At 43.2% G+C, this 20,929-nt stretch overlaps 1 protein-coding gene across 1 annotated transcript in view; it reads right to left on the bottom strand.

The window, feature by feature from the left end:
- The window catches only part of zanl (zonadhesin, like), a 79,076-nt gene that overhangs the window by 29,982 nt on the left and 28,165 nt on the right, over nt 1-20,929 (bottom strand). Inside the window, exons 2-5 of the mRNA XM_071331375.1 lie at nt 1,665-1,811; nt 820-1,085; nt 396-480; nt 116-271 (exon numbers count right to left, since the gene is read on the bottom strand). Of these exons, the coding sequence (XP_071187476.1) occupies nt 116-271; nt 396-480; nt 820-1,085; nt 1,665-1,811 (654 nt within the window). The remainder of the gene's footprint in view (nt 1-115; nt 272-395; nt 481-819; nt 1,086-1,664; nt 1,812-20,929) is intronic.

Raw genomic sequence — 20,929 nt, 5'->3', positions numbered from 1 at the left:
AGTACCATTCCAGCGACTATGGTGGATGTGTAACCAGGCCAGTCCAGTAGCCTACAGCTCGTCTCTGTTCTCTGTAGGCTAAGTAGTGTGAAAATGATATAATACTGATACGCACAGCCTGGTTTGGAGAAATCATCATCAGGACCAGTCCCAGGGGTCTCAGTCCCTCCAGTGAATTGTTCCCAGCCGAAGAATTCAGGATTTGTAGGTAATTTGGCATCCCACCCACACAGCTCATCAAAGGTGTCGAAGTCGCAACCAGTAAGACAGGCTGTGGAAATACATGGGATTGATCAAAACAGATGTCTAGACCAAACAGAGAGAGAGAGGTATAAAGGTGAAGAGAGCGAGGGAAAGAGAGAAAGCACGGCGATACATAGTAAAGAGGTACGTACCGGGACATGCTCCCTCGCTAATGACGATATTATCCAGAGCTGAGTCACAGGAATCGCTGAGCCCTCGCTGTGCCTCAAACACGATCTGTAAACCGAGAGTTAATATGTTAATGTAGAGTTAATATGGAGAATATGAACATGGACACTTGTGACCAGACTAATCTGAAAACACACATACCAGTGTTTAAGCGACAACTTTAGGGTGAAACTTGTTAAAAGCGGACACATATAAACATTAGTGTCTAGGCAACTACTTTCCCTAAACCTTATAAAAAATGTAAAAATTGCTGTTGCAGTTTTTGAACTATGCTCTTGGTCCATAAGATCAATCAAGCCCAGATAAAGTATTTAAAATTATTTAAAATAGTAGAACACAGGTCTGAGCCAGCGACACACACGCACGCACACACACACACTCTCTCACATTTAGGCTCTGTCCTGCTGGTTTGGCCACAGTAATGGAAGCTCCAAGCCAGGAGGGGCTCTGGATCCCTGTCTTCTCCCAGACGTTGTCCTCTGAACTGGGCCGCTTGGCCAGCACGCGCAGGTGGTTCTGGTTGTCTGAGCCGTACATGTAGTAGCGGAACTGGACACAGATCTGGGCTGAGGGCGAGGTGAGAGCTGGGCTGAGGAGACGAGCCTTCTGCCCATTGGCCACGTTGTCACACTCGTGGTAGATGTAGAAACCATCTAAAAGAGAAAGAACGGAGATGCATCGTAAAGAGGTACGCACCGGGACAAGCTCCCTCACTAATGGCGATATTATCCAGAGAGAGGGAAAAGAGAGAAAGAGATAGACAGAGAAAGAGAGAGAGAGAAAAACAGAGAATCGTAGAAAGAGAGATAGAGAACAACAGAGAAACATAGAAAGAAACGGTGATGGAGAATATGGGTTTGGAGACGAAGGAGAAGCGTTGAACTACACTTTGGCAGCGTCTGAAAAGGCACCCTATTCCCTATATAGTCTACTATTTTGGACCAGAGCCAAGGGGTGCCATTTTGGACAAAGCCTTCTGTGTCTTCTCAGGACACACACACGTCTCGATAGTGACAACAGAAACGGACTGGCATCCAGGCTACCATGACTCATAGCATGACTCGTGGAACGTGGCGTTCTCTTGTATCTTAGGTGGGCAATATGAGATATGACCACAGGTAGGTAAATCTCCAAGGAGCTCCTTTTTTCCCCATTACGTGGATAGAAGAGGGAACCAATCATTGAATGGTCTAATGTTTCAGATGGGAGTTTTAAGGTCAAACACTACTCACTGCCGTCAGGGTAGTCCCCGGGGGGTCCTGTTCCAGGTGTAGGGGTGGCGCCTTTATTTCTTGTCCAATCACTGTTATCCATGCTGCCCTGCTGGAATTGACAGAACGGCGTACTTTCCTGGTTAAAGTCACAGGAGGTCAGGATGGCTGTGACAGAGAGAGATGGGAGGAGAGATGAAGAGAGAGGGAGAGTCAGCGAGGCTCTGAAAGTTCTACTCTCTATAGCACACAAATCTCTCTGACATCACCGAACATTAAATAACAGCAAATACTTGATCTCAACTGGAATGTCAGTTTCTGTGAAGTATTTGTGTCAGTTTATATTACCAATAAGGAAAATATCATGGATCAGTTGGCTGATCAAAGCAAATCGTCATAGCTAAATAGCATTATACCATATTGGCTGTCATGTGTTGTCCTCACGGTTACAAAGTCAAGGTGACATTGCGCAACAAGTTGGCAACAGAACACTGACTACCGTATCAACAGTAATGCATTTGGAATCTGCATTATGAAAACATTATGGAACACTCGGGCCCTAAACCAATCACTATATGGCACCCTCCTGCGCTGTCTTATAGGAAGGGTATCTGTGTGTGTGTGCTTGTGTGTGCACGCATGTTTAGTGATGTGTAAGCAGGTTGTGTAGTGATAAGCATGTTGCATTGTATAGGGAAGGGGATGTATAGGTATACGAAGATAAGAGTAAAAGGAGGAAAGTCCATCACGTTCCCAACGACACCAAATGGCACCCTTTCCCCTATTATAGTGCACTACTTTTGACAAGAGCCCATGGTCCACGTTATAGGGAATAGGGTGCCATTTGGGACTCAGACTGGATCACGTGGCTGGATAGTACTGACTGAGCCTCTTGTCTTGAATCTATCATCTGCCCTAGAATAGACCCACAGCGGCGGGGTGCACATCTTTGTTCTAGCCCGACACTAAATCACTGGACTCAACTAATCATTTAATAATCAAGCTCTTGATAGGTTGAATCAGGTGGGTCCCTGCGACTACCGTCACCTCATTAGTTAGGCAGAATGTGAGCAAGATTAAAACAAATGTGTACTTTTTATATGACAAACTTACCAGCATCTCTCGCTGTTCTTTCATAGCTGTGTAAAAGAAACACAAAACTAAATGAAAACAGGAAATGAAAATGAATAGGTGAATAGCAGTGTTGGGAAAGGTACTCTGAAAATGTAGTTTACCAAGCTACCAATTAATTCACACTGGAATTACATCTATCATTGTGATTCAGGAGTAACGTTAAAACAGAAGAATATGCTGTGCCCACATTAGACAACAATCCTGAAAACACAAACTCAAATTGCTGAAATAACTAAATGAAATCAATGAGAGAACAGTCACTAAAATAGCAGTGCAAATGGCGCTCTTTTGCAAAGTGAGTTACAGTTCATATAAGGAAATCAGTCAATTGAAATAAATTGATTTGGTCCTAATCTATGGATTTCACATGACTGGGCACACTACAGACAGAAGTTGGCTGATCAGCTGTACCGACTTCAGACGCTTGTAGAGGTTGGAGAGGAAACGCCAACTTGTAAATGAGAGTCTCATCTTTCCATAGACGGGTCAGAATAGTCTGTGGGCCAAACTGTTCGGACGCTACAGACGAGTTAGTGAGAAGACCGATTTTCGCTCTAGCTCTGCCACCTTTCACTGCAAATGCGAGAGTGCGACATCGGCGGATGCATCAATGGAAAAAACATATTTCTAGCTTAAACTGACTGATTTTGATAGGGATGTTTGTATTGTGGTAAATAGATTCATAAAAAGGTCCCCAAAAGAACATTCCATTGGGACCATCATGCAACATCCTGAGGACTAGTAAAATGAAAGTCCTGAGAACGTCCTAAACCGGTTATAACATGGTCCTCGGTGACGTGATGGGAACGTACAGGGAACTAGACAAAGGTCCCCCCGTGAACGTTCACTTGGGACCATCACGTGACGTTCTTAGAGGCTTAGAGGGATAAAAAAGTAGTGTGTAGTTCCAGTAGTTAGCTGCACCACTAGATGGCAAAAAAAAGTAATTCACTGCTGAAAACACTACCAAAATGTTAATTTAGTTCGATTACCACCAAGCTACCACAAAATGCAATTATATTACTATTGAACTAAATGTAGTTCACTACTCCCCAACACTGGTGAATAGTGAGTTTCAAATGACATTTTTTACATTTACATTTTAGTCATTCAGCAGACACTTTTATCCAGAGCGACTTACAGTTAGTGCATTAGTAGTGCATTAGTGCAATCTGATCTGCAGTTAGATTAATCATGAATAGAAAAGTTACTGAATATGATTTATCCTTATTTTATGTAAAGAATAAGAAATCATAGTATTAAATATACCAGCAGAGATGATCTTCTATACTGTACAAGTAGAGTACAATTATTTAAAAGCATCAATGCATTAACGCATCAAAAACAAGTGGTTCCATACTGTTTAAAAATCATTCAGAATAAACTTGAGAGGAAACAAGCCATTCACAGAAACTTGTGAGACACTAGCGATCAATTATTCAACCATCCAAAGTCACCGCTGTTTAAACCGGCTCCACCAGAACAGACTACAATACATCGTAGAGTACAGTCATAGCCATGTATTTAGAGAGTTGGGACAACTTCTGAATATGGTTCTAAATCTAGACATTCGGTTACATAGCGTTATTGAAATACACTGAGTGTACAAAACATTAAGACGACCTTCCTAATATCGAGTTACTGTTTAGTACACTCAGTGTATTTCCTATGTAATGTTAATGGGACCCTAACATGGCTGTCATAGAATGCTGTAGTGTCATGTACATGCATCATAAAACCTCAATAGCCAAACTCTCTAAATACTTGGCTCTGGGTATACACTATTACGTCCCTCAATGATGTCTTCAGAATAAGCATCGAGTTGTACAAATCATCCAACAAAATTAAAATCCTTCAAAAACTTTGCTGGTAAAATGTTCCAAACACTGTAACAGTGATGCCTAAAAAAATGGATAATGTATAATAATGCCAAAATCAATTTAATATTGAACCACTTCGTTCAAATGATATAATTAGACATCCACAACCATAGCACTTGTTTATGGATCAATATTAAAATCTCAGTCTATCTGTTACTCACCCTTCTTCTGTGCTAGCCACTGTTCTGTACCCACATATCAACAGCAGTACGCAAATTCTTCTTAATTTACCCATGGCTAACATTAGAGTTAGCAGGCTAACCATTCAGTTAGCAGGGAGTGAGGCCAATCTGATGGATCAGGGGACTTTTATACATTTACAGGTGGAATGGAGTAGTTAAAAAAAGAGGGGAGGAGGGAGGTGAAGAGAGAGAGAAGCAGGAGGTGAAGAAGGGAGTGTATTGGAAATTCTATGACTCTATAACCTGCATACAGGTGGGAGGAAAGTAAAGAGAGAGGGAGGTAAAGAGAGGTCGGAGGGTAAGGGAGTGGGGTGATTTAGAAATCACAAGCCTATGTCTCATGCTGTGTATTATCTTGCTTTGCACGTTACAAAACCACCAACCCAATGAGTGAATTAGTTACAATGAGTGATATGGCATGGGTGTGTTCGACGCGTGTGTGTTGTCTGAAGACAGTATACAGTTAGAATGGGTGGGGATGCTCCTGAGTGGCGCAGTGGTCTAAGGCACTGCATCTCAGTGCTAGAGGCGTCACTACAGACCCTGGTTCAAGTCCAGGCTTGAAAAAGAAAAGGAGAGCTGCACACTCTAGGAGCTCAATTACAAACAAATAAATCTTGTGAACATCTTATCCATTGGCAGTAATATGTTTTCATGAGGACTGCCAGAGAAGCTAGAAAAGTCCATCCACACTTGGACACATTCCCAACCATTAGTCTTGGAAACGCTGTTCGGAGTTTGGACTGGGAATCACTGTTCCGTCACTGCAGAGCAGTCCCACCCTGAGCGCGGATAAGAGGTTTTATAGGAGGTCGTAAAGAGGTGCAAGCCCATGGTATTGTCCGTCGCCTATGAGTCTCACATTCACTCTCTCTCCATCTTTCTCTCTCTCTCTCTCTCTCTCTGTGGGACCCCGCCATGCTGTGTCAGTCACCTATTCATTCTCTCTTTAATTTCTCCATATTTCATTCTCTTTTCTCCCCTCTTTCTCTCAATGCTGTCAGGCTATCGATCTGCTGTCCATCCTGTCTGAACAGCTATCCCCTCAAAACGCTCAAGCTCTCCGTGTAAACTACCTGTATCAGTCTATCTTTCTCACACCCTAATTTTCATCTGTCTGACCCCCTTCGTATTTCCCCCTCCATTGCTCTCTTTTTTCTCTCTGACCATATTTCACCATCTGGCCTTTCACCGTCGCCCTCTTCATCCCTCGACTATGATGGTTAGTCAGGAATGGTAAGGAACGGGAGTGAGATTAACAAACTCACACTAGAGTATGAACAGTTATTAGAAAACAATTGCGTACAAACGTCAAACATCTCCAGTCCTATACTATATAGTATACAATACGAACCAATAAATCTTAAAATAATTCAACAACATTGACATTGTTGTCACCCTAACTGAATTTCTGCCAAAGAAGTTATAGTACATTTTTTTGCGTTTGTGACTCTCTGTGACTGAAATCAAAACCTTTAAAGTGGCAATCAGCAGTCGAAATAAGACCAAAGCACCCTTCCCGCCCCTGTTTCTGTACAAATATGAGGGATGGGGCTGGATATATGAAACCTCTCTCAAACTCATATACAGAGCTATGGATGCAAGGACTGATGATACCATGATATCAACATTATAGTTTTAACCCTGTTTTGAGGCTATAAAGTGTTTGTTTACAATTACTTTGTGTACAAATATTGGAATAAAACAAGCTTATAGTTTGGATTCTGATGGGTTACGACAGTCGAACTGAGCTCACAAGTTATATTACTTAAGAATCAGTGGGTACATATCATTCAAAAAATGGACGTAGCAACTGCTGAATGCTCCTTTAAATAGCCCTTGACCCGACTATCCCATAAGACTCAAACAGAGTCATTCATAACTGTACTCGTAAAAACACTGACAACTCAAATCAAATCAAATTAGTCACATGCGCCGAATACAACAGGTGTAGACCTTACAGTGAAGTGCTTACTTACGAGCCCCTAACCAAAATTGCAGTTTAAAAAATACAGATAAGAATAAGAAATATAAGTAACAAGTAATTAAAGAGCAGCAGTAAAATAACAATAGCGAGACTATATACAGGGGGGTACCGGTACAGAGTCAATGTGCGGGGGCACCGGTTAGTTGAAGTAATATTTTCATGTAAACTCAGCAAAAAATGAAACGTCCCTTTTTCAGGACCCTGTCCTTACAAGGGAATTTGTAAAAATCCAAATAACTTCACAGATCTTCATTGTTAAGGGTTTAAACACAGTTTCCCATGCTTGCTCAATGAACCATAAACAATTAATAAATATGCACCTGTGGAACGGTCGTTAAGACCCTAACAACTTACAGACGGTAGGCAATTAAGGTCACAGTTATGAAAACTTAGGACACTAAAGAGGTCTTTCTACTGAGTCTGAAAAACACCAAAAGAAAGATGCCCAGGGTCCCTGCTCATCTGCGTGAACGTGCCTTAGTCATGCTGCAAGGAGGCATGAGGACTGCAGATGTGGCCAGGGCAATAAATTGCAATGTCCATACTGTGAGACGCCTAAGACAGCGCTACAGGGAGACAGGATGGACAACTGATTGTCCTTGCAGTGGCAGACCACGTGTAACAACACCTGCACAGGATCGGTACATCCGAACATCATACCTGCGGGACAGGTACAGGATGGCAACAACAACTGCCCGAGTTACACCAGGAATGCACAATCCCTTCATCAGTGCTCAGACTGTCCACAATAGGCTGAGAGAGGCTGGACTGAGGGCTTGTAGGCCTGTTGTAAGGCAGGTCCTCACCAGACATCACCGGCAACAACGTCGCCTATGGGCACAAACCCACCGTCGCTGGACCAGACAGGACTGGCAAAAAGTGCTCTTCACTGACGAGTTGTGGTTTTGTCTCACCAGGGGTGATGGTCGGATTCGCGTTCATCGTCGAAAGAATGAGCGTTACACCGAGGCCTGTACTCTGGAGCGGGATCGATTTGGAGGTGGAGTGTCCGTCATGGTCTGGGGCGGTGTGTCACAGCATTATTGGACTGAGCTGGTTGTCATTGCAGGCAATCTCAACGCTGTGCGTTACAGGGAAGACATCCTCCTCCCTTCCTGCAGGCTCATCCTGACATGACACTCCAGCATGACAATGCCACTAGCCATACTGCTCGTTCTGTGTGTGATTTCCTGCAAGACAGGAATGTCAGTGTTCTGCCATGGCCAGCGAAGAGCCCGGATCTCAATCCCATTGAGCACGTCTGGGACCTGTTGGATCGGAGGGTGAGGGCTAGGGCCATTCCCCCCTGAAATGTCTGGGAAATTGCAGGTGCCTTGGTGGAAGAGTAGGGTAACATCTCACAGCAAGAACTGGCAAATCTGGTGCAGTCCACGAGGAGGAGATGCACTTCAGTACTTAATGCAGCTGGTGGCCACACCAGATACTGACTGTTACTTTTGATTTTGACCCCCCTTTGTTCAGGGACACGTTATTCCATTTCTGTTAGTCACATGTCTGTGGAACTTGTTCAGTTTATGTCTCAGTTGTTGAATCTTGTTATGTTCATACAAATATTTATACATGTTAAGTTTGCTGAAAATAAACGCAGATGACAGTGAGAGGACGTTTCTTTTTTTGCTGAGTTTATGTTTGAAAAACCTCCAACTCAGACAATGGCACTGGCAACTGTGACACACTCACTCTTACCTCGCAGTACTCTCCGTTAGTGTGTTTTCAGTTTCTTTTTCCGCTGAGTTTGGGTAGAGTTATTAAAGTGACTATGTATAGATGATAACAACAGAGAGTATCTAAACTCATATGTAAGCTATTCAAAATGGTAGCATGGGGAATCTCCAGCCAATACTGTTAATCTATAATCCAATGAGCATCCACACCCATTTGAGCAGTTATACACGCATAAACAGAACTCTGTAAAGCAAGAATGGCTATAACACGCACTCACACAAACGGTAGTTAAATTATGTAATAAAAAAAGTAGCACTTTATATATATATATATATATATATATATATATATAGAGAGAGAGAGAGATATATATTTTGTTTTGTTTTCATAATCTTTTTTAAAACTTTTGGCCAAACTTACAACTATAAAATACTGTATGTAATATATATATATATATATATTTTTTAAAGTAGCATTATATTATGTTGTTGTTGTTGCTCAGTTACATTGCCTCAGTTACATTGCCGTGGGACAGGGGTGTCATGCACCCGCAAAATCTGAAGGCGCACAAAGTACGTCAGGATGGCTGGGGGGGTTGTCCAGAGGGGCGCTAAGCCCCCATTTGGATGTTAGAGAATTTAGAATTTTTCAAACACCTGAAACAGCTTTTTTCCTGCAATCTACATGTAGATCCATAATCATTATGTTTAATTCTATGTAGAAAATATCTGTATATTTTTCTGCTTATCTACCTTTTCTGCATAACTCTTGAGCTGCCTGTATCCTAGTGGTTATGATTTTAAATTAAATAAATATGCTTCTCTGCATTTCTGCTAAAATCTGGGTAAAAAAAAATGAAAGAATGTAAGTCTTATTCGGTACATTTAGTAACGGCTTGCTTTTCTAAAATCTACCAATCTTGCTACAGGCATGCCAGCTAAGATAGTTAGACAATCTAGCTACTCTAACTTGATTGATAGCCTGAAATGGTTTCTTGGTAGCCAGTTATGAGGTTGGGAGATGGGGAACCTATCTGGGCTAGCTAAAATCAACTTCATCAAATTGCTAGGTAGCTAGTAGTATTACAGAGAAAAAACAAAACATTTACTTACTTTACTAACCCTAACCCATTTTAATTTTATTATTATATATATTTTTTAAACAGGACAAATATTGAGGGGGCACATGCTCCTGTGCCCCCTATGGGCATGAAGCCTCTGCCGTGGGAATAAGGATAACCTTTTTCATCCTTTTTTCTTTTGTGTGTCAGTCAGGACTGAAAAGGTCAAATGTCACTCTTTATGGCCAGTTTTAAACACCTGTTATATCTGCATGTTTACATTGGTACCCTGTCCTGACCAAATCTGGGTTCAAATACTTTCAAATACTTTTACAATTTGCTTTAGTCTGCCTGGAGTGCCAAATGGGCTGGGTTTGCTGTTTTGGAACCATTCAATCGGTTCCATTAAGACAGGCAAACACAGATTGTGTATTTGAATTTATTTTAAATAGTATTTGAACCCAGGTCTGGCCCTGAATGGTACAGTTATGTACCGGAACTATCTTAGCAGCACAAGGTCATTGTTGGTGTGGTGCAGTGATCTTTGTACACGTAGATACTCCAACTCCAGTCCTATATAATTGGAAACAGACTGGGTGTGGTTCGGTTGTTTAAAACATGTGGGACAGTAAAGGTGATGGCAGATAGGACAAAAGGTTGATTTATTAATAACTTGATGACCTGAAATGTGATAAGTACTGCGTACGCCCCTGTGACACCTATGCTGAATATCCATGTGACAACAAAAAGATCTTTAAGTCACAAACCTGTGGTGCGATTGCAAAAGCAGTAGGACCCTCTGGAAGAATACCTGAAGTTATGACGAAGGCCCCTCTAGTGTTAATACAATATTGACACAGTTTCTCACTCTCACCTGTCTGAATGGGTCTGAATGGGTAAAGGGGTGAACATATGCAGTGGTTCGAGTTGGTTTTGTGGAAGTGAGGAAGTAAAACAGACATGATTCGTAAGATGTACAGGGGCATTACCACAAATCAGAATCGTGTTGTATTGTTAGGAAGACCAGGGCAAGGCCGCAGTCAAGTCAGTCATGTAAATCTCCTACCTTAAAGTGTTGATATTGGCAAAATGCATGTTACGGTAGATGTGAATGATTGGGAAATCTATAGCTTTACAGCCACAGTGGGCTTTACAGTGGGCTTTATAGCTTTACAGCCACAGTACGATGGGGATTGTGTCTACTAGGCCTATACATGCTGAGGTGTAAGTGAAGTAGTTGGTCTATGAAATAGACACAGTAGTCTAGTGAAGGAAAACAATTATTGCTGTTTGTTTCGGGCAATCGTGAAATCACATCTCTGTTCCATTCCCTCCTATTCTATATCATTAAATTAAAATAAAATTGTATTTGTCACAACAGGTGTAGACCTTACCGTGAAATGCTTAATTACAAGCCCTTAAACCTTTTCTCAATACAGGGGGTGCTGTTTCCACTTTGGAAAATATCGTCTCCAAATTAAACTGCCTCATACTCAATTCTTGCTCGTACAATATGCATATTATTATTACTATTGGATAGAAAACAATCTCTAGTTTCTAAAACCGTTTGAATTATGTCTGTGGGTGAACCAGAACTCTTTCTACAGCGAAAATCATGACAGGACATGCGAAGGTCTGAAAACTAGGCTCTGTTCTGAGATCAGTTTAAAACTCTGTATGTGCCCTATGGGTCGAAATGAACTGCACCCGCCTTCCCCTGGATGGTAGTAACCAATGAGAAGTGGAATGGAGTCTCTACGTATTTCTCAGAGTTTATAAAACGCCATGGAGTGACATGTACGTTCTTTTGGACGCTCGTCAAGGCGCAAGAGAGGACATCAGAATGGCATGCTCAAAAGCTCTCGTTATCGGGCTAAGATATATCCGTCTGTGATTTAATTCGATATAGGTGTTAGAAACATCATAACGAAGTTATTTTAAACCGATTTATATCAGTTTATGCGAGTATATTGCTATTTTCGGAATTTTCGTAGTATTGCGCTTTGAGGATTTGGACATGTGTGTGCCACGTAGCTATTGTTAGCTGCTAGTTCCGAAGTTGAAGAGGACGTTTTACAACAAAGCAAAGATTATTTTGGACAAAGGACACCTTGCCCAAGATACTGATGGAAGCTCGTCCAAAAGTAAGAGCTATTTATGATTTTATTCCGTATTTATGTGGAAAAATGTAAACGCATTTGTCGGCCATTGTTGCGGCACTAGTCTGGCTGTAACGCACACTGTATGTCTAGTAACGTTCATTTTAAAAATCTAACTCAGCGGTTGCATTAATAACTAATGCATCTTTCATTAGCTGTCCAACCTGTATTTTTTTAGTCAATCTAATCGATAAATAATCGTAAACTTAGGTGCCTTTCCAAGATGGCGCCGGCCAGAATGCATGCCATGTTTTGACAGATTACATTGCATAACCACGATTTGTGATGCTAAATATGCACATTTTTGAACAAACTCTATATGCATTGTGTAATATGATGTTACAGGACTGTCATCTGAAGAATTCTGAGAAGGTTAGTGAAAAAATTAATATATTTTGGTGGTGATAACGTTATCGCTCTTTTTGCCTTGAATCAATGCTGGGGTGATGTTAGCTCATGTGGTATGCTAATATAACGATATATTGTGTTTTCGCTGTAAAACACTTAGAAAATCTGAAATATTGTCTGGATTCACAAGATCTGTGTCTTTCAATTGCTGTACGCTGTGTATTTTTAAGAAATGTTTTATGATGAGTAATTAGGTAATACACGTTGCTCTCTGTAGTTATTCTAGTCGCTTTGGTGAGTTTTGTGATAGTGGCTGCAATGGTAAACTATGATTTATACCTGAAAAATTCACATTTTTCTAAAAAAACATATGCTATACCATAAATATGTTATCAGACTGTCATCTTATGAAGTTGTTTCTTGGTTAGTGGCTATATATATCTTTATTTAGTCGAATTAGTGATAGCTACTGATGGAGTAAAAAACTGGTGGAGTAAAAAAAGTGGTGTCTTTTGCTAACGTGGTTAGCTAATAGATTTACATATTGTGTCTTCCCTGTAAAACATTTTAAAAATCAGAAATGATGGCTGGATTCACAAGAAGTGTATCTTTCATCTGGTGTCTTGGACTTGTGATTGAATGATATTTAGATGCTAGTATTTACTTGTGACGCTATGCTAGGCTATGCTAGTCAGCTTTTTTACTGTGGGGGGTGCTCCCGGATCCGGGTTTGGGAGGAACTAGTTAACCAACAACGCAGTTCAATAAATAGAGTTAAGAAAATACTTACTGAATAAAATTAAGTCAAAATTAAAATAAAAAGTAAAACAATAAATAACAATAACGAGGCTATATACAGGGGGTACTGGTACCGAGTCAATGTGCAGGGGTACAGGTTAGTCGAGGTAGTTTGTACATGTAGGTAGGGGTAAAGGGCCTATGCATAGATAATAAACAGCAAGTAACAATAGTGTAAACAAAGGGGGGGGGGTTAATGTAATTTGTCCGATTAATTGTTCAGAAGTCTTATGGCTTGGGGGTAGAAGCTGTTAAGGAGCCTTTTCGTCCTACACTTGGAGCTCCGGTACCGCTTGCCGTGCGGTAGCAGAGAGAATAGTCTATAACTTGGGTGACTGGAGGCTTCAACCATTTTTTGGGCCTTCCTCTGACAACGCCTAGTATATACAGTAGTTCCTCTGTAGCGCCTTACGGTCAGATGCCGATCAGTTGAAATACCAGGCGGTGATGCAACCGGTCAGGATGCTCTCGATGGTGCAGCTGTATAACTTTTTGAGGATCTGGGGACCCGTGTCAAATTCTTTTCAGTCTCCTGAGGAGGAAAAGGTGTTGTCGTGCCCTCTTCACGACTGTCTTGGTGTGTTTGGACCATGATAGTTTGTTGGTAATGTGGACACCAAGGAACTTGAAACTCTCAACCTGCTCCTCTATAGCCCCATTAATGTTAATGGGTGCCTGTTCGGCCCACCTTTTCCTGTAGTCCACAATCAGTTCCTTTGTCTTGCTCACATTGAGGGACAGGTTGTTGTCCTGGCAGTGTCTCTGACCTCCTCCCTATAGGGTTTCATCGTTGTCGTGATCAGGCCTAACACTGTTGTGTTGTCAGCAAACTTAATGATGGTGCTGGAGTCGTGCTAGGCCACACAGTCGTGGGTGAACAGGGAGTACAGGAGGGGACTAAGCACGCAACCCTGAAGGGCCCCCGTGCTGAGGATCAGCGTGGCAGATGTGTTGTTGCCGACCCTTACCACCTGGGGGTGGCCTGTCAGGAAGTCCAGGATCCAGTTGCAGAGGGAGGTGTTTAGTCCCAGGGTCCTTAACTTAGTGATGAGCTTTGTGGGCACTATGGTGTTGAACGCTGAGCTGTAGTCAATGAACAGCATTCTCACATAGGTGTTCCTTTGTCTAGGTGGGAAAGGGCAGTGTGGAGTGCGATTGAGGTTGTGTCATCTGTGGATCTGTTGGGGCGGTATGCGAATTGGAGTGGGTCTAGGGTTTCCAGGATGATTGTGTTGATGTGAGCCATGCCTTTCAAAGCACTTTATGGCTACCGACATGAGTGTTACAGGGTGGTAATCATTTATGCAGGTTACCTTTGCTTCCTTGGGCACAGGGACTATGGTGGTCTGCTTGAAACATGTAGGTATTAAAGACTCGGTCAGGGAAAGGTTGAAAATGTCAGTGAAGACACTTGCCAGTTGGTCCGCGCATGCTTTGAGTATACGTCCTGGTAATATATCTGGCCTTGCGGATTTGTGAATGTTGACCTGTTTAAAGGTCTTGCTCACATCGGCTACAGAGAGCGTGATCACACAGTCGTCCGGAACAGCTGGTGCTCTCATGCATGCTTCAGTGTTGTTTTCCTCGAAATGAGCATTAAAGGCATTTAGCTCATCTGGGTAGGCTCATGTCACTTTGCAGCTCGCGGCTGGGTTTCCCTTTCTAGCCTGTCATAGTTTGCAAGCCCTGCTACATCCGACGAGCGTCAGAGCCGGTGTAGTAGGATTCAATCTTAATCCTGTATTGACGCTTTGCCTGTTTGATGGTTTGTCTGAGGGCATAGAAGGTTTCTTATAAGCATCCAGATTAGTGTCCCGCTCCTTGAAAGTGGCAGCTCGGTGTAGATGTTGCCTGTAATCCATGGCTTCTGGTTGGGAAATGTACGTACGGTCACTGTGAGGACGACGTCGCCGATGCACTTATTGATGAAGCTGGTGACTGAGATGGTATACTCCTCAATGCCATTGGATGAATCCCGGAACATATTCCAGTCTGTGCTAGTGTAACAGTATAGCTTCCGTCCCTCTCCTCGCCCCAACCTGGGCTCAAACCAGGGACCCTCTGCACACAGTCACTCACGAAGCATCGTTACCCATCGCGCCACAAAAGCCGCGGCCCTTGCAGAGCAAGGGGAACAACTACTTCTAGGTCTCAGAGCGAGTGACGTCACCGATTCAAATCAAATCAAATCAAATCAAATCAAATTTTATTAGTCACATACACATGGTTAGCAGATGTTAATGCGAGTGTAGCGAAATGCTTGTGCTTCTAGTTCCGACAATGCAGTAATAACCAACAAGTAATCTAACCTAACAATTCCACAACTACTACCTTACACACACACACAAGTGTAAAGGGATAAAGAATATGTACATAAAGATATATGAATGAGTGGTGGTACAGAACGGCATGGCAGATGCAGTAGATGGTATAGAGTACGGTATATACATATGAGATGAGTACTGTAGGGTATGTAAACATAAAGTGGCATAGTTTAAAGTGGCTAGTGGTACATGTATTACATAAAGATGGCAAGATGCAGTAGATGATATAGAGTACAGTATATACATATGAGATGGGTAATGTAGGGTATGTAAACATTATATTAAGTGGCATTGTTTAAAGTGGCTAGTGGTACATTTTTACATAATTTCCATCAATTCCCATTTTTAAAGTGGCTGGAGTTGAGTCAGTATGTTGGCAGCGGCCGCTAAATGTTAGTGGTGGCTGTTTAACAGTCTGATGGCCTTGAGATAGAAGCTGTTTTTCAGTCTCTCGGTCCCTGCTTTGATGCACCTGTACTGACCTCGCCTTCTGGATGATAGCGGGGTGAACAGGCAGTGGCTTGGGTGGTTGTTGTCCTTGATGATCTTTATGGCCTTCCTGTGACATCGGGTGGTGTAGGTGTCCTGGAGGGCAGGTAGTTTGCCCCTGGTGATGCGTTCTGCAGACCTCACTACCCTCTGGAGAGCCTTACGGTTGTGGGCGGAGCAGTTGCCGTACCAGGCGGTGATACAGCCCGACAGGATGCTCTCGATTGTGCATCTGTAGAAGTTTGTGAGTGCTTTATGTGACAAGCCGAATTTCTTCAGCCTCCTGAGGTTGAAGAGGCGCTGCTGCGCCTTCTTCACAACGCTGTCTGTGTGGGTGGACCAATTCAGTTTGTCCGTGATGTGTACACCGAGGAACTTAAAACTTTCCACCTTCTCCACTACTGACCCGTCGATGTGGATAGGGGGGTGCTCCCTCTGCTGTTTCCTGAAGTCCACAATCATCTCCTTTGTTTTGTTGACGTTGAGTGTGAGGTTATTTTCCTGACACCACACTCCGAGGGCCCTCACCTCCTCCCTGTAGGCCGTCTCGTCGTTGTTGGTAATCAAGCCTACCACTGTAGTGTCATCCGCAAACTTGATGATTGAGTTGGAGGCGTGCATGGCCACGCAGTCGTGGGTGAACAGGGAGTACAGGAGAGGGCTCAGAACGCACCCTTGTGGGGCCCCAGTGTTGAGGATCAGCGGGGTGGAGATGTTGTTACCTACCCTCACCACCTGGGGGCGGCCCGTCAGGAAGTCCAGGACCCAGTTGCACAGGGCGGGGTCGAGACCCAGGGTCTCGAGCTTGATGACGAGTTTGGAGGGTACTATGGTGTTAAATGCTGAGCTGTAATCGATGAACAGCATTCTCACATGGGTATTCCTCTTGTCCAGATGGGTTAGGGCAGTGTGCAGTGTGGTTGCGATTGCGTCGTCTGTGGACCTATTGGGTCGGTAAGCAAATTGGAGTGGGTCTAGGGTGTCCGGTAGGGTGGAGGTGATATGGTCCTTGACTAGTCTCTCAAAGCACTTCATGATGACGGAAGTGAGTGCTACGGGGCGGTAGTCGTTTAGCTCAGTTACCTTAGCTTTCTTGGGAACAGGAACAATGGTGGCCCTCTTGAAGCATGTGGGAACAGCAGACTGGGATAAGGATTGATTGAATATGTCCGTAAACACACCAGCCAGCTGGTCTGCGCATGCTCTGAGAACGCGGCTGGGAATGCCGTCTGGGCCTGCAGCCTTGCGAGGGTTAACACGTTTAAATGTTTTACTCACCTCGGCTGCAGTGAAGGAGAGCCCGCAGGTTTTGGTAGGGGGCCGTGTCAGTGGCACTGTATTGTCCTCAAAGCGGGCAAAAAAGTTGTTTAGCCTGTCTGGGAGCAAGACATCCTGGTCCGCGACGGGGCTGGTTTTCTTTTTGTAATCCGTGATTGACTGTAGACCCTGCCACATACCTCTTGTGTCTGAGCTGTTGAATTGCGACTCGATTTTGTCTCTGTACTGGGACTTAGCCTGTTTGATTGCCTTGCGGAGAGAATAGCTACACTGTTTGTATTCGGTCATGCTTCCGGTCACCTTGCCCTGGTTAAAAGCAGTGGTTCGCGCTTTCAGTTTCACGCGAATGCTGCCGTCAATCCACGGTTTCTGGTTTGGGAATGTTTTAATCGTTGCTGTGGGTACGACATCGTCAATGCACTTCCTAATGAACTCGCTCACCGAATCAGCATATTCGTCAATATTGTTGTTGGACGCGATGCGGAACATATTCCAATCCGCGTGATCGAAGCAGTCTTGAAGCGTGGATTCAGATTGGTCGGACCAGCGTTGAACAGACCTGAGCGCGGGAGCTTGTTGTTTGAGTTTCTGTTTGTAGGCTGGAATCAACAAAATGGAGTCGTGGTCAGCTTTTCCGAAAGGGGGGCGGGGGAGGGCCTTATATGCGTCGCGGAAATTAGTATAACAATGATCTAGGGTTTTCCCAGCCCTGGTAGCACAATCGATATGCTGATAGAATTTAGGGAGTTTTGTTTTTAGATTAGCCTTGTTAAAATCCCCAGCTACGATGAATGCAGCCTCAGGGTGTGTGGTTTCCAGTTTACAAAGAGTCAGATAAAGTTCGTTCAGGGCCATCGATGTGTCTGCTTGGGGGGGAATATATACGGCTGTGATTATGATTGAAGAGAATTCCCTTGGTAGATAATGCGGTCGACATTTGATTGTGAGGAGTTCTAGATCAGGTGAACAGAATGACTTGAGTTCCTGTGTGTTGTTATGATGATCACACCACTTCTCGTTAATCATAAGGCATACCCCCCCGCCCCTCTTCTTACCGGAAAGATGTTTGTTTCTGTCGGCGCGATGCATGAAGAAACCAGCTGGCTGCACCGACTCCGTTAGCGTCCCTTGAGTTAGCCATGTTTCCGTGAAGCAGAGCACGTTGCAATCCCTGATGTCTCTCTGGAATGCTACCCGTGCTCGGATTTCATCAACCTTATTGTCAAGAGACTGGACATTGGCGAGTAGTATGCTAGGGAGTGGAGCGCGATGTGCCCGTCTCCGAAGCCTGACCACGAGACCGCCTCGTTTGCCCCTTTTTCGGCGTCGCACAGGGTCGCCGGCTGGGATCAGATCCATTGTATTGGGTGGAAGGCAAAACACTGGATCCGTTTCGGGAAAGTCATATTCCTGGTAGGAACGATGATGAGTTGACGTTAATCGTATATTCAGTAGTTCCTCCCGACTGTATGTAATGAAACCTAAGATTACCTGGGGTACCGATGTAAGAAATAACACATAAAAAAACAAAATACTGCATATTTTCCAAGGAACGCGAAGCGAGGCGGCCATCTCTTTTCGGCGCCGGAAGTTTGAAACACTATTAGCGCGCACCACCGCTAACTAGCTAGCCATTTCACATCGGCCACACTAGCAAAACAGTCCTGCAGAGTAGCATCCGTGTCATCTGACCACTTCCGTATTGAGCGAGTCACTGGTACCTCCTGCTTTGGTTTTAGCTTGTAAGCAGGAATAAGCAGGATATAATTATGGTCATTTGAAAAATGGATGGTGAGGAGAGCTTTTTATGTGTCTCTGTGTGTGGACTGACAGTTGAAGTCGGATGTTTACAAAAATACCTAGCCACAGATTTATACTAGCTATACGACTATTTTATGTGTCAGCCTCCTAATATGTCCCTGTAGATGTCTTTACCATTCACTACTACAGGCTCCCCAGCTGTTCAAATGAAATCTAACTTACAAAGTGACCACCACAGCTGTACCCTATGAGGACATGATTTACTTGCTACTGTGACCTACAGTTGAAGTCAGAAGTTTACAAACACTTAGGTTGGAGTCATTAAAACTTGTTTTTCATCCACTCCACAAATTTCTTGTTAACAAACTATAGTTTTGGCAAGTCGGTTAGGACATCTACTTTGAGCATGACACAAGTAATTGTTCCAACAATTAATAAAAGAGAGATTATTTCACTTATAATTCAATGTATCACAATTCCAGTGGGTAAGAAGTTTACAAACACTAAGTTGACTGTGCCTTTAAACAGCTTGGAAAATTCCAGAATATGATGTCATGGCTTTAGAGGCTTCTGATAGGCTAATTGACATAGTTTGAGTCAATTGGAGGTGTACCTGTGGATGTATTTCAAGGCCTACCTTCAAACTCAGTGCCTCTTTGCTTGACATCATGGGAAAATCGAAAGAAATAAGTCAAGACCTCAGAAAAAAACATTGTAGACCTCCACAAGTCTGGTTCCTCCTTGGAAGAAATTTCCAAACGCCTGAAGGTAACACGTTCATCTGTACAAACAATAGTACGCAAGTATAAACACCATGGGACCACGCAGCTGTCATACCGCTCAGGAAGGAGACGCATTCTGTCTCCTAGTGATGAACGTACTTCGGTGCGAAAAGTGCAAATCAATCCCAGTACAACAGCAAAGGACCTTGTGAAGATGCTGGAGGAAACAGGTACAAAAGTATCTATATCCACAGTAAAACGAGTCCTATATCGACATAACCTGATATGCCACTCAGCAAGGAAGAAGCCACTGCTCCAAAACCGCCATAAAAAAAGCCAGACTACGGTTTGCAACTGCACATGGGGACAAAGATCGTACTTTTTGGAGAAATGTCCTCTGGTCTGATGAAACAAAAATAGAACTGTTTGGTCATAATGACCATCGTTATGTTTGGAGGGAAAAGGTGGAGGCTTGCAAGCCGAAGAACACCATCCCAACCGTGAAGCACGGGGGTTGCAGCATCATGTTGTGGGGGTGCTTTACTGCAGGAGGGACTAGTGCACTTCACAAAATAGATGGCATCATCAGGTAGGAAAATTATGTGGATATATTGAAGCAACATCTCAAGACATCAGTCAGGAAGTTAAAGCTTGGCCGCAAATGGGTCTTCCAAATGGACAATGATACCAAGCATACTTCCAAAGTTGTGGCAAAATGGCTTAAGGACAACAAAGTCAAGGTATTGGAGTGGCCATCACAAAGCGCTGACCTCAATCCAATAGAAAATGTGTGGGCAGAACTGAAAACGTGTGTGCGAGCAAGTAGGCCTACGAACCTGACTCAGTTACACCAGCTCTGTCTTTAGGAATGGGCCAAAATTCACCCAACTTATTGTGGGAAGCTTGTGGAAGGCTACCCGAAACATTAGACCCACGTTAAACAATTTAAAGGCAATGCTACCAAATACTAATTGAGTGTATGTAAACTTCTGACCCACTGGGAATGTGATGAAAGAAATACAAGCTGAAATAAATCATTCTCTCAACTATTATTCTGACATTTCACATTCTTAAAATAAAGTGGTGATCGTAACTGACCTAAGACAGGGAATTTTTACTAGGATTAAATGTCAGGAATTGTGAAAAACTGAGTTCAAATGTATTTGGCTAAGGTGTATGTAAACTTCCGACTTCAACTGTAAGGTGGTCTAGAGTTTTTTTTCCCTCTGGTTGCACATGTGACATGCTGGTAGAAATTTGGTAAAACGTATTTAATTTTGCCTGCATTAACGTTCCCGGCCATTAGGAGCGTCACTTCCAGATGAGCATTTTCTTGTTTGCTTATGGCCTTGACAGCATCGGTTTGTGGTGTTAAATAGATGGCTACGAATAATATAGATGAGAACTCACTTGGTGGACAGTTTGGTCTATAGCTTATACCTCGAGACTTCCTTAATATTAGACATCGCGCACCAGCT

Source organism: Salvelinus alpinus, chromosome 11, assembly GCF_045679555.1.
Source record: "Salvelinus alpinus chromosome 11, SLU_Salpinus.1, whole genome shotgun sequence".
Lineage (NCBI taxonomy): Eukaryota > Metazoa > Chordata > Actinopteri > Salmoniformes > Salmonidae > Salvelinus > Salvelinus alpinus.
Note: the sequence above shows the minus strand (reverse complement) of the source record. Positions and strands in the feature narration are given on the sequence as shown.